The following is a 22,414-nucleotide window of genomic DNA, read 5'->3' as shown; positions in this document are numbered from 1 at the left end:
TGATGCCAACCGTACGAGTCAAATTTGACAGGCGATACGCACACCATGGAGTGCGCAAGTCACCTGGCGGCGATGATGGCTTCGGGCAGACGCAATTGTCGGGCGAACAGGCGATTTTGGTACCCACACTGTTCGCCAGCCAAATGTCTTCACGATCAGCAACAAACACCCATGTAGCGCACCTCCCGGTACCTGCGTCCGTGCGACGGACTATTAGGCGCGTGCGCGATCGCCATTGTGTTCGGCAAATGGCACCGCGGTCTGATGAGGGCTATGGCCACTATCCACCCATGTTACCTGGGCAAAACCGTTCGTAAAGTCAGTTCGAAGCAGACCTTAGCGCCATGGTGGTCGTGGCCTGTAGGCATATATCAAGTCGTACGCCTTCACGTTACACGGTCGTCTTTGATACAAGCATTCCATCTGCGCCATTCCGTCGGGACGCTGTCACCTGCAGCCATTGTGGTCCGGTACAACCTCGAAAAACTCCACTCCGCCACATCGAACCAAACGAAAAGACCTTACTTTGTCCATATCAATCGAATCTGTCCAAGACTAACTAATTAGATCGAGCTGTGCGACCCGAACACTCGTTCTTACCGAAACCGAAACAAAACACAAGACCAAGCCCATCAACAACCACACCGAAGACGCGTCAAGCCAATTCACTGTCAGCGCAGGGTGATACACCCATCACAGAGCCCACGCCAATACCCAGAGAAAGGAGACTTAATATCGTCTTATTAGCGTTTGCACCCACTACCCCTTCACTGCTTCTGCTGCACTTCCACCTAACATACTGACCAAACCCGATACCTTCGTTTGCGTCTCGAGTTAGACATCCCTTCATTATGGCAAAGCACTGCTTACGCCCTCGGGCAACAAGACTTTTACCGCTGATTGCACTTCTACAGGTTCCGATAAGTTCAGCTTATCCATTCGTCAATGCACCTTACCAAAATAGCAGCACGTCATCGACTGCTAACAATTTGCAGGTTACTGGACTCGGACCTGGTCCAGCAAGTCCGACATTCCCGGACCTTGAGCCAACTACCTTTCTGACGACCATAAGCAATGGACCAGATGGCGTACCCACCGGACCTGTGATCCAGATCAATGATGGCCAAATACAAGAGCTTGTGTACACGCGACTTCGGACGTCCACGAGCGGCGCGGACAGAGTCCTTTGCACGACCACGGCGACGACGACCTTGAACGCAAAACAACGGTCGTGGGCGCTGTCGAACGCATGGAGCTCATGGTCGGAAAGCCTTGTCGGCAGCGCATCCGCCTCGCCAACGAGCAACGATCCAGCGTTGGCAACGTCGAACAGCTCTCCATTCTCCGCTGCATCAACTTCGGCATCGGCCTCGTCGGTCACGAGCTCAGCTGTTCCCTTCAACAGTCTACAATCTATTCCGCCCGCCAGCTCAAGCTCATCAAGCACACGTGCGCCAGCCTCCCAGAGCAGTAGCAGCAGCACGTCGTTTCCGGCTTCCGCGACAAGCACTGGCCAGACGACGGTTGCCCAGGGTGTAAGCACGAGCACGAGCACAAGCCCAAGCCGGACACGGACCATGAGGACTGTTCCAGACAGCTCCTTGACATCTCTTACTACCTCAGCCGTGCAATCTGCGACAACATCGGTCTCAGCAGTCACTTCGGGCTCGGTACACAGCTCGCTCGAAACGTCAGGCAACCCATCCACGCAACCATTTCAGACATCGATAGTAAGCGTTTCCTCGACGCTTTCTATGTTGAACACATCGACCATGACGAGCGTGGGGCCAACTGCAACCGCCAGCGTCACGACATTACAAGCCAGCAACATCTTTGTCGCCATTGCGACCGACGCGCCACCAGCGCAAGTCACCTCGCGAACAGATCACCCGGTGCCAACTCTTGGCATTCAGCCGCAACAAGAACGCATAGAGACGAACAAGTTCTATGCCAATTTCTTCCTTGGCGACCAACAGGCAGGCACCTGGACTCATCCTTATTCAGTGTCATGGTCGAAGGGTCAAGGTGAGACTGGCAGTTGGGGCATGGCGATTTCTCACATCGAGCGGGACCAGCTCGCGGGTAATGGAACCGCGGACCCTACCAAAGATGCTGGCCAAGTCGGCTTCATTGCTGCACCTGTTGGACTTCAATCTCTCGTACTCTCTGCTGCCGAACTTGATACTGGCACCACACTGACAACAGATTCCTTGACAGGCTTCTCCGCCAACGTCAACCTCATCCCCAGCGGAGCGGCGAACCCGGTGATAACGTTTCCACTGGTTCAAGGCATGGCCTTCGTTACCGCTGAGTACAACGGGGGTACGCCAGTCATTGAATCTGGCATCGGGATCCAAAGCGTCATGTACGTCGGCGCTGTCAATGGCGGCAGTACCTACAAGTACCGAGTCACGCTTGCGAACACCTTTAATTGGCTCATCTACGTCTCACCTGCAAGCTCGACCTACAACACGAATGCGTTCACTATGTTGAGCTCAGGAGAGATCCAAGGACCCTCTGGCTTTGGTGGCTACATCCAGGTTGCTAAGGTGCCAGCCAACACCGCAGATGCGGAATCCGACTACGACAACTCAGCCGGCGTATATGCGACTACCGCAAACATCAGCGGTTCGGTCCAGGGTACCGAAGGTAGCTACAGCCTCTCGTGGACGAAGGCTGGCGCCACGAGCCGCACGCTGCTCATGTTCGCATTGCCGCACCACGTAAGTTCCTTCTCAGCCGCTACATCTGCGGGAATCACCGATGTACAGCTTGTTACCACGACGAAGGGATACGCAACCGCTGTCCTTGCTGACTCCTGGACCCTTGTCGAGCCGAATCTGCCGATTGACATGGACTTCCTACCATGGTCGCCAGATCAAGGTAGCATCGATTCCGTGTCCGCAGCCGCTGCGGCGGCGATCAATGCTGCTGGTACCTCGGAACTGTCTCAGAACGTGTCTGCTCAATCGAACGTTGGCAGTCTGTACTATGACGGTAAAGGACTGGCCAAGTTTGCTGCCATCATAATTGCCGTCAACAACCTTGCCGGGAATAGCTCGCTTGCGCTCACTGGTCTTCAGCAGCTCGAGGCTGCATTTGAGTTTCATGTCAACAACCAGATGCCAACCCCACTTGTGTACGATGCAGTCTGGGGCGGCGCAGTCAGTGTAGGCAGTTACGGCAACGACAACTCGGGAGTCGATTTCGGCAACACATACTACAACGATCACCACTTCCACTTTGGTTACTTCGTCTACACCGCTGCGGTCATAGCCTACATGCGCCCGGCCTGGCTTAACGAAGGGACCAATAAAGCCTGGGTGAACATGCTGGTCCGCGACTATGCCAACCCAATCAACAACGACCCGTACTTCCCGTTCCAGCGGATGTTCGATTGGTATCACGGCCACTCTTGGGCGCACGGCTTGATCGAGACCGCAGACGGCAAGGATCAGGAGAGCTCCAGTGAAGATACAATGTCCATCTATGCCATTAAGATGTGGGGCCAGATCATTGGCGACAATAACATGGAAGCCCGCGGCAACCTTATGCTTGGCCTCCAAGCAAGGAGTCTGCAAAACTACTACCTGTATACAAGCAACAACACTGTCGAGCCGTCGTGGTTCATTGGCAACAAGGCTGGAGGCATCGTGTTCGAGAACAAGATCGATCATACCACCTACTTTGGTGCAGTGCCAGAGTACATCGAAGGAATCCAGATGCTGCCACTTCTGCCGAGCAGCACCTTGACCCGGACGGAGACTTTCACTTCGGAGGAATGGGATGCCTACTTCGGCAACGGTGGCTTGAAGCCCGTTGCCCAGGTCACTGGAGGCTGGAGAGGTATCCTCGAGGCTAACCGGGCCATCTTCGACCCTGCGACAAGCTACGAATTTTTCAGCGACCCCAACTTCGACGACACGTACTTGGACGGTGGCGCCAGTCAGACCTGGTATCTGGCGTTCTCTGCCGCTCTGGGTGGCAGTTCTTGAGCGAGCACAAGCAAGAGGTGGAACGGAGTAAGGGAGCATAGGTGAGTATTGGTAAGTACACTACGCTATAACCGAGGTCAGGTCGCAGGCGATCGTCCAGGCTACGGCAGCGGATGAGAGGGTGACGGATAATGTAATGAACGATTGAAATGGGATCACGAGATGCACTGGCTGCACATAGATGGTTGGGTGTATAGGTATGTATGGGCGTTTGGGTTGGGTTTGGAGATGCAAAATGGGAAGATCAATTGAGTAAGAGAGAGATAGCAGGTTCGAGTATAGATTACGTCAATATAGAAACATAATGCAAAAATGTTTTACGCACAGCTAGTACCATTCTCATTATCTTACTTCGATTAGCTGGCCGTAACACGTGTCCAGTATGCCCCTCGACCGCGACTCGATTCGCTAGGCGGAAGCCGTTGACCTGACCCCAATCCCTATGGTAAAGGCGGAGTATTGAAACCCATCACTCAGTACAGCGTCAATTTTCGGGCTTCGAAGCAATGGAATCCGAAACCTGGTGCAGGTATTCAAAATCATTTACGCCATGCAATAGAGCACACAGACTACACAGCCATCAATAGTATATACACCATAGGGGCCCAGACCGCAACCGCCCACGCAGCCCACTTTCCAACCCACTGCATTCTACGCTAATTAGCTCCCTAAGCCCCTTTCAGTTTGTCTTGCTTAACCCTCCACGCGGTGTCCAAAAGCTCCTGTTCCTCCTTCAGATGAGTACTCTTCAGGCCAGTTGCCACACTCGCACTTGGCCCACGACCTGCATACATCACGTGCTTGCGGTGATGGTGCTTAGTATGATTCAGGAGCGTCTCAATTCTCGGTTGTGCGAAACTCCAACCACCCGCATTGAGCGGCTCTTCCTGACAGTAGACGATCGTTTCCGCGTTCGGGTAGCTATCTAGGTTCTCTTGTAGCTGGGCCCACGGGAATGGGTGCAGCTGCTCGATACGCGTGATGGCGGCGTCCTTGAGGTTGTTCTGCGCACGGTACTTGAAGAGGGCCGTGAACACTTGTCCAGTGCAGAGGATGACGCGCTTGATCTCTTCATGAGGATTGATACGGAAGTCGTAGCCTGCCAAGCTGCCGTCATGAGCTGGGTCTGGAATAATCCATTGGAAGTGGCTCTCTCCGGTAAATTCGTCAATGTTGGAGCGTGCGAGCGGGTGCCGCAATAAATTCTTGCTGAAAAAGGAGATGAGAGGCTTTCGGAATTGGCGGTTCATCTGTCGGCGGAAGATGTGGAAGCTGTTGGAAGGTGTGGTGCAGTTAACAATCTGCATGTTGCAGTCCTGGTGCTGACGATCGAGCTTCTCCGGTGATGGAAAGATGCGTGGGTCTTCGTTGCAGAGCTGCAGGAAACGCTCCATGCGGCCAGAACTGTGCTCGGGACCTTGACCGTCGTAGCCGTGGGGAAGATTCATGACGAGGCCGGAGCGTTGCAGCCACTTGACTTCGCCGGAAGCGATGAACTGGTCAATGATACATTGCGCGTTGTTGGCAAAGTCACCGAACTGCGCTTCCCAGATGACCAGTGCAGAAGGTGAGGATAAGGAGTAGCCGTACTCAAAGCCCAGGGTTCCGAACTCGCTCAGACTAGAGTTGGAGATGACGAAGGAGCCCTGGTCCTTACTGACGTGCTTGAGTGGAGTGTAGGTCGCTTCGGACTCCTGATCATGCAGTACGGCGTGGCGCTGAGAGAAGGTACCACGCTCGACGTCTTGGCCAGACACCCGGACGTGGTGACCTTCAGAGCAAAGCGTGCCGAATGCCAAAGCCTCACCGGTAGACATGTCGATGTTCTTGCCCTCCTCGACCGTCTTGGTCCGATTGGCTAAGATACGCTTAAGGTTCTTGTGCACATTGAAGCCCTCGGGAGGCTCACCGATGACCTTGCCGATGTGCTTGAGTTGCTCAGCGTCGACCGCAGTAGGCAGATGAGGCAGGACCTCCGTAGCAAGCTCTTTGGGTGACTTAAAGCCGTTCCAAGCGCTGGTCAACCATTCCTTGGCAGTCGGCTGATAATCCTTTGAGCGCGTGAAAGACTCCTCGAGCATACCCCAGACCCACTTCTTGTGCTCGTCAATATCCTCCTTCGTAAACGTATGGTTGTCGAGAAGTTGTTTGGTGTACTTGTCGATTACGGGTGGCTGCTCATTGATGCGCTTGTACATCAGGGGCTGGGTGAAGGATGGCTGGTCGGTCTCGTTGTGGCCCTGTCTTCGGTAGCAGACCATGTCGATCACAACATCCTTCTTGAACTCCGCGCGCCAGTCAGCGGCCAGCTGACATGCATAATTGACAGCCTCCACATCGTCTCCGTTAACGTGGAAGATGGGTGCATCGACGAACTTTGCAATGTCGGAACAGTACGGCGTAGAGCGGGCAAAGCGCGGATCGGTTGTGAAGCCGATCTGGTTGTTGACGATAATGTGTATCGTCCCTCCGGTGTGGTAGGCCGGTAGAGCAGCCATGCCCATAGTCTCGTATACAATGCCTTGAGCGGCAAACGCAGCGTCACCGTGAAGCAGCACCCCCATAGCAGATGTCGCATCCGTCTCGTCAGCGTTGTAGTGCAGAATGGCGCGTGTCTTGCCTAGCACAACAGGATCTTCAGCCTCCAGATGCGAAGGGTTGGCGACCAGGGACAACTGAACACGCTTGCCGGAGGGCGTTGGCCTCTCGAAGTTCATACCCAGATGGTACTTGACATCACCGGAGCCCTCGTCGGAAGGCTCAGCTGAGCCACCAAACTCGGAAAAGATGGACTCGTTGGGCTTCCGGACAACGTTGGAGAGTACGTTCAACCGACCTCTGTGCGGCATGCCAATGACAATGTCCTTGACGCCATAATCGACAGAGCGGTCGATCATCGCCTTCATGCCGGGAATGAGCGATTCACCACCCTCGAGACCAAAACGCTTGTCGTTAGGGTATTTGGTGGCGAGGAAGCTCTCGAAGGAGGACGACCAGATGAGACGGTCCAGAATACGACGCTTCTCATCCACGGAGTATCTGTAGGGTGCCGGCACCTCCACACGTTGCCGAATCCAGTCACACTGTTCTCTGTCCGGAATGTGAATGTACTCAATACCAATCGGTCCGCAATAAATCGTCTCGCACGCATCGATGATTTCCCGTAGAGTCATCTTCGTCCGCTTCTCCGTCCTGAAACGTGGCAGGATACCCGGACCAAGCTCAAATTCTTTGTTCATGTCCTCCTCGCTGAAGTCATAGCGTTTCACATCAAGCTCTTTGGGGTTGCTATGTGGGAAGTGCTGTGACTGGTTGCGGATGCCAAGCGGATCAATATTGGCCTTGTGGTGACCTCGCGCCTGGTACGCCCGTACGAGAAGCTGCACCTTCAAGTGGCTCATGACATCGCTGCCCTCTCCGGTAGCCACGCCGACGCCAGTGCCTGCAGGAAGTGTTGCGCCACCTACTTGCGGTACAATGGTAGGTGGAGGGGTGAAGGCCCGGCTCATGGGCATTTCGCCGCTCTCCATGTTGCGGAAGTAGGCCTGCCATGACACGTGAACGGACGAGGGGTCGTGCTTCCAGGCCATGTACATCTCGTCGACATAGTTGGCCGTGTTGCCGGACAGGAAGGAATCGGAAGGGTCGACACCCTTGCTCGTCTCCTCTGCGGCCACTGCATAGCTTCGGAAGTGCGAAGTGAATGCGTTGTATGATGTGATACCCAGCTGTCTCCTCTTCGCCACTAAGGCTGTCTGAGGTGCATGGCTGAGGTTGGCGAAGGCTCTAACAGCGGCGGGGCTGCTAGAGGTGAGGCGTTTACTGCATCGGCAAAGTTGGGTTCGCAGCATCGTTACGCATGCGCATCTGCTGTTTCGCCCGGATACGTGCGATGCAAGGCCTCTGAAACACAAGCAGAGCTAGGTGTGGTGATGGAAGAGTCACAGGAGACGAGAGGCGGTTGGTTATGACGGATGTGTGCACGCATCGCAGAAGCTCTCTCTCCTCGAGGCGAGGCGAGCGTTCCCGCGCAATCCGCTTCCTTCCGAAGCACGCTAACCCTGTGGGTCATCCGAGCCGCTATCCGCTGTCTTTGCAATGTCGAGCGCTATGGCTCCGCGTTTACATTTGAGCACAACGTTCAGTGATCGAGTGCTTGGCTCGACGACAGCATGCTGGGTCTGGTGCCGCCTGATTGTACGTTGCAGCGCCCCCTTTAGCCGGTAACGCGCTCTACGTCGATTATCCATAAGTGACGGGGACAGCATGCTTCACCGCATCCATATCTACGAACCGTTACTGTATGATTGCAGACAACCTTGCCGCATGCAACCCCTCGCTCGTCGTCATCATCACTGCGCACACGCGGCGGTAGTCGGGTTGGGGCGATTACAGTGAAGCCTGTACCAACAAGGTCAGCATCGTGGTCTTGGTAAGGTCTTAGTATGCACCAAAATTTTCCTTTCACTTTCACTTCGTAGCCTTTGTTTTCCACTATCAGCAGACAACCAGTAGGTCAGCCTTCGGAAGACCCATCATTATGAATGACCAAATCACGCAAGCTACCCGCGAGGAGGTCGCACGACGATGGTCTGCCTCTCCCGAAGCCCAGCAAATGCGACGTGAGCAAGTCAAGGAGTTCACAAATCGCATACGACAAGGTGGTGCTGACTATCAGATTCGTCAATATCTGCAAACCCAGCCACAAGTTCAGCAGCAAAAATCCGCAAAATGGACGCTTCCAACCGAACAATATGTTCGAAAACCTCTCCTCCACGCGGCTGCCGACATTGGCTGACATGCCTCCACCCCCGTCGCTTACACCGTTGACAATTCCGCCGCTTCCGATGATGGGAGGTTTCCCACCTATGCCCGCAATGCAGAATATGCAGCCACAAGTGTCGTCACGAACCTTTGACATCCCAGGTGGTTCCGCCAACGAGCATAACCTCAACTACTCTGGCCAATTCGGCAATGCCCAAGTCAGCTACAGCTCTAGCAGTACCTCCGGGAGCTAGTCAAGCAATAGCGGCATGCAAGGACTCGACCGACCTGCAATACACAGTCTGCAAGGCTTCCCACGGAAGGTAGGCCTGGAGCCGCCACTAATGCCACCAATTGCATCTCTTCAACAACAAGCGGCACCATACCAGCCACATGGTGAGTTTCCGGACGTTTCCATCGCCAATCAGGCTCTGCCACCTAACCAAGCAACCACTTCCGGCCCGCAGAACTCACGTCTCCACGACGCCTTCGCACAGCAGCTGAATGAAGACACCTACTTCAGCAATCCGTCTGGCGAACAGGACCATGCGGCGCCAGAGGGCCGGTCCAACGAGGCCGCCGCTCTGAGCAGGCAGTCAATAGATGACCATTTCAGTCAGGCTGGCGCAGAGCGCAAGGGCAGAAGAAAGCATCGGAAGTAAGACTACTACGTAAGCCTCATTCACGAAGCCGGAGTTTGCATTATGACTTGCGACCTTCGGCATACTATCCTCGGGCTGTCTACCATAGACATGTAGTTCTAATGTACAATGACTGGGTATCATAGTCTGCCAAGACTCACTGCCGCCTCCCATCATGCATCTGAAACACTAGCCTTGACACCGCCATACGCTACAGCTTGTGTACACATACATACTCCTTTAAACCAGCAATGTCATTCCTAATGCAATGCCCAAACTCACGAACAATGCAGGCCAGAAGTGGACGTGAAGCGCTTCCAGCAGACTGCCCGACGCAGAGCGGGTGGCCGACGGGCTCGGCGTGTTGGTGGCTGTATACACGCCCGTCAGGCCCGTTGGTGAACCATCAGACATCGCAGGCGTCCCGCTCACGACACTAGCATTCGCCGTTGAGACCGGGTGGCCAGGCACACCTGCCGTTGACACCGAGGTCGGCAAAGTCATGCTCGCCGAGTTCTGGTAGAAAACTCCATTCATTACCGTGCCGCTACCGGCAAGCATAGCCTTCAGATCATCGCTTGAGCACGTGCTGTTGAAGTTCCGCACCCAACAGGTGTGCGCCGGTGCAGGCGGGACGCTGTTCTGATGCGTAGAGTTGGTTGAGCCATTACTCTGGAAAGTCGTGGAGTTGATCAGGTTGCCGTTGGAGAGATTGCTGCCTTCGATTACCCGCGCGAAAACGGTGAACGCCGTCTCGGCCTGGAAATAAGGAACAAAGTGACCAGCATCGTATATGCGGCTGAAGGAGAGGTTGCCATACTGCCGCACCACGCCGCCAATATAAGTGCTATTCACGACGATCGGCGCGTAGCCTGCGGCGGGGAAGCCGGACGCATAGCTACCAGGTGCGACCGATGAGGTGGCGGTACTCGTAACCGACGTCCTAGACGAGGTACTGGACGAAGTGCTGAACGAAGCGCTGGATGATGTTGACGCCAACGGCAGTACTGGATAGTTGGGCAGACGGCTAGCAACGGCGTAGCTGATAGCCTGCCCGCCGAACCAGTTGCAGACGTAGTCTGCGTCACCGTACACAAGGGCCACTCGTATGCCTTGCGTGAGGAGGTAGGCTAGGTCCTCAATCTGCCCGCCGCGAATCGTGTCTCCGGTGGAGATGAAGCCGTTCTGCACATACCGCGAGCTCTCAGTATAGTTGACTCTCGCGCCAATCGCAGCAAGCACGCTTGCATTGTTAAGGTACTCCTGGTACGCCGCTGGTGGATCTGGGCTTGGCAGCTTCTGTCGGATGTCATACGGGTCGTAGCCATTATTATAGTATGGTTGCGAGACATTGGCACATGTGTATTGCGCCAGTTCGCAAAGATAGTCGGTCGCTGAGACATCGCCATATCCTTCAGGATCCGTTAGGTTCATTGCATTACGACAAGCCTGTATCTGCGTGAGGCAGCCGCCTACACCGGAATATGATTGGAGGGCGTTCAGTTCCTCTGTTTGCGTAACAGCTTGGACCCCATACGTATTGTTGTAGGCGAAAAGCGGATAGTATTGGTCTTGTATGAGATCATCGACCATACCATTCATTATGCCGACGGAAGTAAGCACTATAGGGACAGTGCTATTGCTGGGTATCGAGCCGTTGCTGCGGAGCTTGTTCTGTCGGTCGAAGTATTTGGCGAATACTGGCCCGTATTTGCCACCGTACGATTCAGACCACAAGTTCACGCCAGCGGGATTGACGCTGCTCCAATACTGCGCGTACTCCGCCGTCATATTTGGCCGCGTTGCAGGGTTATACTGCGGAAATGCTGCAAGCCACGTTTGCAGGAAATGCCAAGTAGCTGCTGCCGCAATCTCCGTAGTGTTTGCGGACGCTTCGTAAGTGCCGTTCGTATTCGCCGTTCCAAACGTGCCATTCAAGTACATATAGCTCGGTAATGCCGCATTCGGCTGCGTGGGTGGCTCAAATATCTCGCCCGTAAGAAGATTGTATGAGGCATTCGTCGCTGTGTCGTAAGAAAACCCAACCTGATTCGGCTGATCGATAAACAGAATATTACTGGTGCGGTCCCAACCCCACGGCCTGTACTGCGTGCCATAACTGCCGTCGCTCATTTGCACTACCTCACAAGGGCCGACCTCGTTGAATAGCCCGACCATGCTGCTCGACCCCGGCCCGCCGTTGAGCCATATCGTGAGTGGTGCAGCTTCGGGCAACTGTCTCGCCTCAATAAACCAAAAGAAGGTATTGATGGAATAGTTCTGCTGTATTGGAGCGAGTGTATATGGCGGTAAGCCAATGTAACCAGAGTACTGCTTTTGCGTCGGGTATGCCGTTGAGCACGTTCCTGCTGGTGGCTGCTTGTATGCGACCGTAACCTTCGGGTTCAGCGGAGACGTCAGGATGTTCTGATACGAGGCCGGCGGCGGCGACTGCGCCAAGGTGAGGACAAAGGATGCCACGAGGGTCGCCAATGTTGGCGGAAGAGTGAAGAACTGCATTCCAGGCCCACGTCAGCTGTAACGTCCTACTTGCTGTCTCAGTGCGGCACTGGCCCACATTCATGGCTGTTGGCCAAGTCAGGCTCGCGTGCTTCAGCCGGCGATTCGTGCGTCTCTCCTCCAGCAGCCCGAAGGGTTGATCATGGCTTGTAAGTCGGTCGGAAGTAGCTGCTGCAGACTCGTAGTAGTCCGGCCCGATCACATTACGTTACGCGACTGCCTTCCTGCTGTGAGACGGCCATCCGAACTGCCCGCAAATGTCGAGGTCGTGCAGTTGCGCGCGGCCTGAGGCTGAGCAAGGCGAGTTGCATTTCAAGAAGTGGAGAAGTTGCGCGTCGCATTTTCGGTTAAGCCGTAAATGGATGCTCTAATGTAAGGACCCGCCACTCATCCGTGCCTCATTGCCGAGGTGGAATACATAGTTGTAGACGTGCTCTGGCAATAGCTGGGATTTTCAGAACCGAAATGCAGGCATGCCCACAGTTCACGTGTGAAGGTCTGACATGCAGTGCACACATGCGATACCATGCGGGCTTGAAACCAAGACCGAGTACCGGCGAGCGAAGGTGGCCGGTCATGTAACAGGAGTTTCGCCTTCATCGTTGTCATTATTAGCTACCAATGCTGAAGCACATCCATCTGGCTTGTTCTACTGATGGATGACTTCCATTTTGATTTCGCTATTGTTAACGCAATGATTAACTCGCGGCGCTTCCATCAATGTCATAGGCTCCAGCTAACGCCCCTGCCTCCACCCCAGTCTCACGTAGGCGGGCAAAGGCAGCGGTGTCGTTCTTCTTGCGCTCTGTGGCAACAAAGTACATATTCGTATGGATATAGAAGCCCACGACCATCTCATCGAACGGCTTCGCAAGACTGCATGGCTGTAGATTGAAGCGAAGCAATGTCTGGCGACTACAAGTCAGTATCAACTCATGCAACGGGACGATACGTGGCACCTCTATCACGGCCTTGTTCAATTCCATGGTCGCAACACCGCGTCCAAGGCAACCAAATCTGCCATAGCCGAAACACAGTGTTACCGTGTCGTTCATACGTGCGATACGATCAAGCTCCGCTTTGCTGTCGCTCTTCGGCAGCCATCGCTCAGGTCGGAAGATCTCTGCATCTTCACCCCATATTTTGGGATCGTGCATCATGCCCCAGCTGTTCCAACCGACCTGTGTGCCACCAGGAGCAAACTTTTCCACGCCGTCGACTTCGAGTTTGACGCCACCCGCCGGTACCATCTTCGCCATCAAACCTGTTACAGGCGGATAGATACGTAAGCCTTCCTTCAAACAAGCCTGCAAGTAGGGTAGCTGACGAGCTTCGGCATCCTTTATAAGTGGTCTGCTGACCTGGCCGGCCTCGATTGCTGCTTCAGCTTCAGCTAGCAAACGCGTGAGAACCGGCGCCGAAGTGCAGATGAAATGCAGTGTAATACGAAGTGCAGATGCAGTGCTGTCCGAGCCAGCAGTAATCTGGGTCAGTGTCTCGCTTTCCAGCTCGTCTTGTGTGAGTCCGCGGTTGACGAACGCACCAAGCATGTCATGACGAACAATGGCTTTGTCGCCGAAGCGCTCTTGCACTCGGTCTCTGGCAAAGCCCATGACGCGGCCTAATCCACGCTTATCTGTCGACTTGGGCAGTGCTGCCTTAATAGCAGGTATCTTCAGAAGGTTAGTGAGCTCGGTGTAAACGCCGAAGACGATGATGGCCGGTAGCATCTGAGCGAGGTTTGCAAGGTAGCCGAATGGGTCATCGTCTTGGTCCAAGAAGCCGAATGTCTGGCCAAAAGCGACCTTTGAGATGACATCCAGCGTAAAGAAGGAGGTAATGCGTGAGAGGTCCACCGTTCTGAAGACGCCTTGGTCCGGTTTGGCCACATATCTCGAGCTAATTAGTTCCAGATACTTGAGCAATTGTTCATCGATATCCTGCTCCATGTGGTAGTTCTCCTTGCCGGAGTAGCCTGGTGCCATCCGGGTGCGGATGGCGGCATGCTTATTTTCGTCCACGTAGGAGGTAATGTTGTCGCGCTCTGGATGAAGCTTTAGGGCTTTGTACCATGGTCCTCTAGTGAAGCTCGATCGCACCGCACTCATGCGCCGGAAGAGCTCTGGATCTGATGTAACGAGCATACGTGGTGCGATGCGGGCCGTTGAACCTGTTAAGTGTCAGTGACTCATGCTCGAATGGAACTTTGGGAGTGGGAAGCCTGGTCGCTGAGCGAAGACCTCGTCCCGGCAAACATCTACTTAGACGAGGAGTGAAGTAGGCGACAACCGTAATAACATAGGAGATGTACCTACCATAATTTCTGTTAATCTCGGTGAAGATCTTGTTCATTTGCCCGCTGCCTTGCGCTCTCAGCAGCCATATTCTCGACCACCCTACCGACCAATGGCCTCCGAACTGACGGAGCGAGTAGTATGTACGTACGGCTTGTACAACGTAAGCGGCAGTTGCCACAGCGAGCAGAGTCAGAACGACCGTAGTATATATCATTTTGATGCGTCACAATCCAATTCTTCCAGCTCGACGCTATGGCAGCGGTTGGCAGGCCAGCTCAGTGAAAATAATAATCGGTTAGCTTGTCCTTGCTACGGGCCACCTACGACGGCCGATATGTCAACAAAGCGTGATGAATAGTAGGTACTACGGAACTGCGTTCGTGCAGCATATTACAAGAGGCCGAAGTTGTGGACCACTACCCCGGCCATCGACCGCGCTCTAACGAAAAGAGCGGCTGGTCCTTGAGTCTGCATGCATGCACGAGCATGCATAGAGGGAGCCATTGGCAGCTGCTTTGTATGGCGCGGATAGCTTGCCCTTGTAAAGCTGCAGGCGGCTAAAGGCCGCATGCCGGACTCTAAATACCAGAATTCCGCAGCTGCATACTGCTTTGACACCAACTCCTTGCTCTGAAGGGAACAGGATCCGCCGGCATGATTGATGGAGCATATCGCAGTGAGACGCAAGTCGGAGGCAGATCGTAGCAGATAGAGGTCGAGTGACGATCGTACTCCGTTTCGCCGGTGCCGGAAAGCTCCGTACGATCCGAATGGTCATGCAGTCTCACATGCCTTCCATCTTCATCATAGGCAGCTTTGACCTGTGGAACGGTCCATTATCGGCCATTCACCGTGTAGCGAAGAGTAAGTGACCGTAAGTGAGCGTAAGTGAGCTCCTTGGCGGACCTAATGACTGCCGGCTCTCGTTCTGTTCTCAATCGTGGCCAGCGCTCATGTATGCCGAGCAGACGCGGCAAGGTGGAAACACTGGTGCTCTGGCATGAGATCCGTCTTCCCGTTATGGAGCTGTAGAGGCGCACCAGCGAGTCAACCTACAGCTTCTCGTGTATAAGGGGGAATCGTGGCGGGCTAAGGAGTATTTCTTGAGCCATGGAATACCTCGACTTCGGAACCCCCCAGGACCGTATATACATGCACCCGAGACCGACTCCTCGGCCGGACAATGGTTCCTCTGAAGCCACCCCGAGCAGTCAGCCTACCGTCGCGAGAGCAACATCCGGACACGGCATTTCTCCCGGGGCCAGCGTAAGCAAGCCTGAGCTAGCCGAACAGCCACAGCCTGGACTTAACTCATCCCAAGCGGGAGTCGGTGAAACACGCGCAAGCACTAACACGACCTTCTCCGCGGACTCACGACAAAACGCTGGCATAGCTGCAAGCACCAATACTGTCCAGCAGCCAGTCTTCCCCGTCCAATTAGCGCACGAACAGCACCTGGAAGCAGAGGTACGTTATGTATGAAGCTCAGGTGCAAGCCCGGCGTCATCACCAAGTGTGTAATGGCAACGTCCGTAACTAACCCCGGTATATGTAGGCGCTTGATGATAATGACTCTACACTCGGAAGCGAGACGTGAGTGGAATACCATGATCCACTACTCGAGTAAGGATGCACTGACGCTGACACAGCGAGTCTTTTACTACAACTTTGTCGGAATCGGTATACAACTTCCGTCAAGAGCATGGCCGAACTTACCACGGTAGGTCTATTGCTTCGCATGCGTACTCAGTAAGAATACTGAGCACCCGCTAGCATACAAAGATGGCAAGTACATCTTCCCGAACGACGAGGTACGTTTGACCCTACTTATCGCATATCAATCGTCTGTCTTAATGTGCATATAGCGAGAAGCGGAGCGGCTTGACCTACAACATAACATTTTCCGGTTGACCTTCGGCAATCGCCTCTACTTTGCACCTTTATACGAGCCTAGACATGCCATTGATGTAGGAACCGGCACTGGGAAATGGGCCGTCGAATTTGCAGACCGTCATCCGGATTGTCAAGTTGTTGGCGTGGATCTTAGCCCGAACCAACCACTAATGTAGATACGACCGACACTCCGCATACGCAACCGCAGCTGACAATCTCGCTAAGGATACCACCAAATCTTAGTTTCATGATCGACGACGCAGAAGACGACTGGCTGTATCATCACCGCTTTGACTACGTGCATCTGCGTCTGATGGCGGGTTGCTTCGCAGACTGGCCGAACCTCTTCCGGCAAGCCTACGAGTACGACCTGGCAAGAGTCATGAAGGCAACGTCAAGCGCTGATCGTCTTGCAGAAACCTCGAACCCGGCGGCTGGATTGAGCTACAAGACTATGGTCTGCCGGTACGGAGCACCGATAACACGCATATTGGTACCGCCTTGCAAAGCTGGGGTGAGGTGCTCTGTGAAGCAGCTCGTCGATCAGGTCGACCCATGGGCTCTGACGTGTCCGAACGGTACGTTGGCTGGATGCACGATGCCGGCTTCGTCGACATCAAGCAAACGACTTTCATGTGGCCGACCAATGGCTGGCCCAAAGATCCATTTTTGAAGCATTTGGGTCGGTTGAATCAAGTCAACATACTTGAAGGTTTGGAAGGCTTCTCTCTCGCACTGCTTACGAGAGGCATGGGATGGAGGAAGGAACAGGTAGATGCATTCGTAGCGGCGGTGGGGAAAGACCTGAGCGACCGGAGACTACATGCTTACTTCCCCATGCCGGTAACCATTGGGAGGAAACCGTTCAGCCATGAGCAGCCGCTGGGATAAACGAGAACTAGACGGGAGTGTTGGATTCGGCCCGGCGCCGGAAGCTGATTTTATTTTCTATCAGTCGTTCTGCCCCAGATATAGGGCAGCGAAAGAAGCCAATGTCGCTTGCAGATATGCTAGAACCAGGAGATATTCGCTACTGTAGGCCATAGCAGCTTCTCTTTGGCTTGGCTACACGCAGTTGCGCGTTGCAGCGGCGTCACGAGCTCCTCTTCGTTCACGCTTACTGCTTGTGACTACCCGATTAGTCCCAGGCGAAACCCGCAGCTTGCCGAGGCGTTCGGAAGGTGCCGCGAACTCTGATAAGCACGAGCGTCACTTCAGCACGTTCAATAATAGTGCAATTTGCAAGTGCTGAGATCACTTCGAAAGTCGTAGCGACCTCGTGGAATAAGCGACTAAAAGCGGTGTTGTTGCCACAGTGAACTGCCTCGTTTATGAGCTTTCATTGCTGCCTCGGTGCCTGAAACACCCGCTTTCTCGGATGTTCTAGCGTCGGATTCAGCCACCACATGACTAACACGCCACTCAGGTTATAAGACAAGCCAGCCTTCCTCCCTCAATCAATGTCTTCTCTTCCTTAACACACACAACACATCTTGTGGCCATCACACATTCCAGAACCGAAACCAGATCACTTTTCGCCCGCAGTTAACCACAAAAGCACCGCAAACATGCAGATCTTCGTCAAGACTTGTAAGCACTGACCCCGCTTTCACTGCCGTCATAAGGCTACTACGAGAGCGTATTGTGCTAACAGATGTGCAGTGACCGGCAAGACCATCACTCTCGAGGTTGAGAGCTCCGATACCATCGACAATGTGAAGAGCAAGATCCAGGACAAGGAGGGCATTCCTCCGGACCAGCAGCGCCTCATCTTTGCTGGCAAGCAACTTGAGGATGGGCGGACCCTTTCCGACTACAACATTCAGAAGGAGTCCACCCTCCATCTTGTGCTCCGTCTCCGTGGTGGTATGCAAATTTTCGTGAAGACTCTCACCGGCAAAACCATCACCCTTGAGGTAGAGTCTTCCGACACCATTGACAATGTCAAGTCCAAGATTCAGGATAAGGAGGGTATCCCACCAGACCAGCAGCGATTGATCTTTGCCGGCAAGCAGCTTGAGGACGGTCGTACTCTCTCAGACTACAACATCCAGAAGGAGTCGACGCTGCACCTTGTGCTCCGTCTGCGCGGTGGCATGCAAATCTTCGTCAAGACGCTTACGGGCAAGACTATCACGCTAGAAGTTGAGTCGAGTGACACAATCGACAACGTCAAATCGAAAATCCAAGATAAGGAGGGCATCCCGCCAGACCAGCAGCGATTGATCTTCGCCGGAAAGCAGCTAGAGGATGGCCGGACACTGAGCGACTACAACATTCAGAAGGAAAGCACCCTGCACTTGGTACTGCGCCTGCGTGGTGGCCAGTAGACGATTTGGGGTGTATTGCGTTTGTTACGACTTTATGAGCGAGGCATGACCGCGGTTAGCCGGTAGCCAAGATACTAGTTATGTCACACCGATGCAGCGGCCTCTGGCCTGATCATTCTGCACGACTCATCCGACATGCTTATTGTCTCTCTTTCTCCATGTCGTGCAATAAGAGTTCCCGTGATCGCGTGACTACTATAAAAGTGGCAAAGTGAACCCTTCCGACTTGTCGTCGTCAAAACTGTAGAACATTCTCCGGCGACGGCAAAGCGACACAGTTCAGCTTGTAAGCAGCATGTTTTCTCTTCGATAATTGCCCATCTTCTCTGCAATCATGAATACAGTAGGTGCTTTGAGATGTCTTCGTACTTCTTTCACCTGAAGCTGGAGCTATACACTGTGCCTGCATCAAACGCAGATACCAGGTGCTTTCCGAACTCTCCAGCGAGTCGCAAGGTCTACACCCCGCCATCAGGCACAGACATCTTCAGAGACACATTCCCGGCTCACGCCACGAGCAGGCTGATAGCAAAGCGGCCTGGTACACCGCAGAGTCATAAGTCCTCCGACTCAGAAGCCTCACCTCGCCGCAAGCAGTTGGCTGGGCTCGCAGACTCTTCGCCCGGGGATGCACTGCTACTTCCAGAGCGGAATCTCAACCTACGAGACATACCGCCGCAGTCACCAGCTCTGACTGCGGCAAAGCATTCTAACGAGACTTCAGCGCGCGACTGGCGATACCAGGCTGTCAGTATCGAGAGCATCGATATGGCTTCGCAGAGCAGCTTCGATGTGGCTGCAAGCAAGGCAGTCAAGAACCCTGTCAACGGTCTGCACACCAAAGCGGTCTACCTACCATCCGAGTCGAAGACGACAGAAGTCGGGTATGGTATAGTGCATCTGTATCGCGATAGTGAAGAGTCTACCTTGTTGGCGGATGGCGAAGGTCTTCCTCGAAGGTACCTAGAAGACAGGAGAGGCAGGGCGAGCGGTCACGGTGACCATGGCTTCAGTCCGGAAGACTGCACAACGCTCTGCATTCTGGCGGTGCCATCGTGGATGATGCCGTCGGATCTGCTTGGCTTTGTTGGAGATCAAGCAAGAGAAGACGTCTCGCACTTTCGACTGATCAGGACGGGAAGGGCCAACAAGTATATGGTGCTTCTAAAGTTCAGATCTGCGAAGAAGGCGAGAGAGTGGCAGCGACTCTACAATGGCCGACTGTTCAGCGCCGCAGAACCAGAGAACTGCCATGTAGTGTTCATTAAATCTGTCGAGTTCCTGTCACCGGATACTGACGTCAAGAGCGATGCCACGTCTTTCCCGCAAAATACCAACGACCCGTTCACTTCTAAAGCGCGCCTCAACGGCAACGAAGTTTCCGCCCTGACATCGAAGAGCCTATCAAGCAAGCCTTTAGCACCGCCACCACCAAATCTGCTGGAGCTGCCGACATGCCCAGTGTGCCTTGAGCGCATGGACGAAACGACAGGCTTGCTCACGATACTGTGCCAACACGTCTTTCATTGTGCGTGTCTGGAGAAATGGCGAGGCTCAGGATGTCCCGTGTGCCGATACACGCATTCGCCGTCATATACCTTCCCTTACCCAAGGCCTCACGAGTTGGAAGATACCATCAGTGAGCCGCTATGTTCCGTCTGCACCACCACAAACAATCTTTGGATCTGCCTCATCTGCGGAAACATCGGCTGCGGACGATACGATTCCGCCCATGCTTACGCACATTACGAAGAGACCAGCCATTGCTACGCCATGGATATCAGCACGCAGCACGTGTGGGATTATGCGGGCGACGGCTACGTTCATCGCCTGATACAATCGAAGCCGGATGCCAAGCTCATCGACCTGCCAACCAGGACACGGCACGAAAACGAAGCGTTCCGAGCGGAGGGCGGTGATAGCGTGCCGAGAGAGAAGATGGAAAGCATGGCCAACGAATACACCTACCTTTTGACCTCGCAGCTTGAGGGGCAGCGGCGGTACTTCGAGGAGCAGGTTGAGCGGGCCGCAGACAAAGCCGCTCAAGCATGTACGCGTGCTGACGAGGCTGCGACATCTGCTGTGAAGTCCACCGCTGAGCTGGTAAAAATGGAGGAGGAGCGGAAGAACCTTGCAGACACCGTGGCCCGCATCGAGGTTGCATTAGCCAAGTCGGAGAAGGCGCGACAAAAGTTCGAGCAGATGGCACGGGAGATGTCTTCCCAACTTCGGGAGGAGAAGACGCTGAACGAGGGCCTCGTCAAGCGTATCCACGCTGCCGATGAGAAAGCCGAACGAGCGAAGAAGGAGGCAGCGGAGGCGGAAGAGAAGCGAAAGGAGCTAGCGGATTTGAACCACGACCTAACGATGTTCATATCTGGGCAGGAGAAGGTCAAGGAGCTCGAAGCGCAGGGCGAGGAGGTCGTTGACGGTGCTGCGAGTGTACCTGAGCAGTCGAAGAAGAAAGGGAAGGGGAAGAAGAGGTGAGATACTGGGCAGCTAGCACGGCGTTCATTGGAAGTTGCGAAGATACCCGGGTTTGCTATGTGATATTATTAGCCTTACACAATATGCGTCCTAAAACCGCTCGCTCTAGTTGTCTCCGAGCACCCCACGAGCCGTTGGGTGGCCACGGCGCTTCCCTTCTTCCACCTCGCCTCCTGCTTGCTCACAATCAAACCTTGTTCCCGCCGGCTGCACAGCATGGCGCGCGGGCGTGAACATCACGCCAAGGTTAAAGTGTCAGGGCGCCTGGACTGACAGACCTGACCGCCATTCGACCTGCATGTAACCTATGGATCTGCACTCCACACTTCTAGCGCTCTAGGCGCGGTTATTCAGGAAACACCTGCGGATAGCCTGCAAGCTCTCAAGGAGATCTTGGGGTGTGCCAAACGCAAATCTGTTATCGAAGCCAGCCCGACAGTACTTTCTCTGTCGACACATCGGGAAGCGACAATCTAAGATCTGGTACCAACTTCAGCCGTGCGTTGTCTGATCGGTCGTCCAGTTCGATACCAGCAGACTCGTTGTCGAAGCGTTGACCCTGCGTTGACCCTGCGTTGACATGCAGCTCAACCGCCAATGACCGCGTGCCACAACGACTTCAGTTCATGCGGCCCGTTTTCGCCGGCCGATCCATTATCAACCCTCAACGGTGCACCCAAGGAACCACCAAGTGGAGGTTCCACGGTCCCGAACCGGCCATGCATGCTCGTGGCACACGGCAACGGTACGATCATTTGCCTCGTACTGCACATGGCAACGCCTGACACGGGACTCATTAAGAGTTTGCGGCCAGTCTCAAGCGGTGTCTCGGCTTCTGAATGCAGGTTGACGAGCCTTGGTCGTTCGGGAGATCAACTGCGCTCACAAGCTTCCGCCTTCGAACACGCTACCGTGGATTGACGCCGGATGTGGCTGCAGTAATTGCTACTCAAATGACAACGCATAGCTGCACGCTCCGCTACCATACCGCTTTTGGTTACACAAGCTCTGGTTTCGGCGTCAATGTGTGCCTGCACGTGCTTGTTTTCACGACCGGACCTGGTACTACACGTCCTCTCGCAGATTGCATGAACCCTTCTTGACGGCTGTCGTACTTCACGCGCTGCACTTCTTCGTGCTCACGTCATCGGGCCCATCTCAACGGACGTGCGTAATGCTCCGCCAGGCATCTGCGGGTTGCTGCTGTACAAAGGTCTCTGCTCCGATAGTGCTTCTGCGCGCTCGCGCACTGACATTGTCTAATGCATGACTACTGCGTGCTGGACCAACGACCAAGCTCCGCCCACCCACATCTTCCGCACTTGAGGTCGTCTCAGAGTGGAGGCACACAGTCATGCACGACATAGCGTTACTCCTTCGCTCGCTGCAACGGTACCTGACCACTTAGCGAGTCCATAACACGCCAGGCAAGCGTGGAATTCTCATCATCTTTGCTCCTTGCCATCCCCGTTACTGCATCTAGTAGA

General features: G+C 54.3%; 9 protein-coding genes across 9 annotated transcripts; 5 read left to right on the top strand and 4 right to left on the bottom strand.

Moving 5' to 3' along the window:
• Positions 1 to 952: 952 nt before the first annotated feature.
• Positions 953 to 1,579, bottom strand: BAUCODRAFT_146875 (uncharacterized protein; the record flags this gene model as incomplete). Its single annotated transcript, XM_007676810.1, has 1 exon — positions 953 to 1,579. One exon carries the CDS (start codon positions 1,577 to 1,579, stop codon positions 953 to 955), a length of 627 nt encoding a protein of 208 aa, XP_007675000.1.
• A 193-nt stretch (positions 1,580 to 1,772) lies between these two features.
• On the top strand, positions 1,773 to 3,995 carry BAUCODRAFT_146874 (glycoside hydrolase family 81 protein; the record flags this gene model as incomplete). The annotated part of the gene is made up of 1 exon (XM_007676809.1): positions 1,773 to 3,995. The coding sequence occupies one exon, from the start codon at positions 1,773 to 1,775 to the stop codon at positions 3,993 to 3,995; it is 2,223 nt and encodes a 740-aa protein (XP_007674999.1).
• Positions 3,996 to 4,266: 271 nt separating this feature from the next.
• BAUCODRAFT_32342 (uncharacterized protein) lies at positions 4,267 to 7,974 on the bottom strand. The gene has a single exon (XM_007676268.1). It carries the CDS (start codon positions 7,844 to 7,846, stop codon positions 4,664 to 4,666), a length of 3,183 nt encoding a protein of 1,060 aa, XP_007674458.1. The 5' UTR covers positions 7,847 to 7,974; the 3' UTR covers positions 4,267 to 4,663.
• Positions 7,975 to 8,539: 565 nt separating this feature from the next.
• BAUCODRAFT_146872 (uncharacterized protein) lies at positions 8,540 to 9,421 on the top strand (the record flags this gene model as incomplete). Its single annotated transcript, XM_007676808.1, has 2 exons — positions 8,540 to 8,996; positions 9,069 to 9,421. 2 exons carry the CDS (start codon positions 8,540 to 8,542, stop codon positions 9,419 to 9,421), a joined length of 810 nt encoding a protein of 269 aa, XP_007674998.1.
• Positions 9,401 to 12,241, bottom strand: BAUCODRAFT_32340 (uncharacterized protein). Its single transcript, XM_007676267.1, has one exon. It carries the CDS (start codon positions 11,918 to 11,920, stop codon positions 9,641 to 9,643), a length of 2,280 nt encoding a protein of 759 aa, XP_007674457.1. The 5' UTR covers positions 11,921 to 12,241; the 3' UTR covers positions 9,401 to 9,640.
• A 273-nt stretch (positions 12,242 to 12,514) lies between these two features.
• On the bottom strand, positions 12,515 to 14,188 carry BAUCODRAFT_32339 (uncharacterized protein). The gene has a single exon (XM_007676266.1). The coding sequence runs from the start codon at positions 14,062 to 14,064 to the stop codon at positions 12,619 to 12,621; it is 1,446 nt and encodes a 481-aa protein (XP_007674456.1). The 5' UTR covers positions 14,065 to 14,188; the 3' UTR covers positions 12,515 to 12,618.
• Positions 14,189 to 15,244: 1,056 nt separating this feature from the next.
• Positions 15,245 to 17,317, top strand: BAUCODRAFT_32337 (uncharacterized protein). The gene is made up of 7 exons (XM_007676265.1): positions 15,245 to 15,684; positions 15,773 to 15,810; positions 15,867 to 15,937; positions 15,991 to 16,028; positions 16,083 to 16,282; positions 16,336 to 16,473; positions 16,527 to 17,317. The coding sequence occupies exons 1-7, from the start codon at positions 15,328 to 15,330 to the stop codon at positions 16,999 to 17,001; spliced, it is 1,317 nt and encodes a 438-aa protein (XP_007674455.1). The 5' UTR covers positions 15,245 to 15,327; the 3' UTR covers positions 17,002 to 17,317.
• Positions 17,318 to 17,585: 268 nt separating this feature from the next.
• BAUCODRAFT_32336 (uncharacterized protein) lies at positions 17,586 to 18,522 on the top strand. Its single transcript, XM_007676264.1, has 2 exons — positions 17,586 to 17,700; positions 17,773 to 18,522. The coding sequence occupies exons 1-2, from the start codon at positions 17,679 to 17,681 to the stop codon at positions 18,438 to 18,440; spliced, it is 690 nt and encodes a 229-aa protein (XP_007674454.1). The 5' UTR covers positions 17,586 to 17,678; the 3' UTR covers positions 18,441 to 18,522.
• Positions 18,523 to 18,702: 180 nt separating this feature from the next.
• BAUCODRAFT_32335 (uncharacterized protein) lies at positions 18,703 to 21,052 on the top strand. The gene has a single exon (XM_007676263.1). It carries the CDS (start codon positions 18,798 to 18,800, stop codon positions 20,925 to 20,927), a length of 2,130 nt encoding a protein of 709 aa, XP_007674453.1. The 5' UTR covers positions 18,703 to 18,797; the 3' UTR covers positions 20,928 to 21,052.
• The last annotated feature ends 1,362 nt before the right edge of the window (positions 21,053 to 22,414 follow it).

This window comes from Baudoinia panamericana (assembly GCF_000338955.1).
Source record: "Baudoinia panamericana UAMH 10762 unplaced genomic scaffold BAUCOscaffold_4, whole genome shotgun sequence".
In the NCBI taxonomy this organism is placed as follows: Eukaryota; Fungi; Ascomycota; class Dothideomycetes; order Mycosphaerellales; family Teratosphaeriaceae; genus Baudoinia; species Baudoinia panamericana.
The sequence above is the reverse complement of the archived record's forward strand: the minus strand, read 5'-3'. Positions and strand labels throughout refer to the sequence as shown.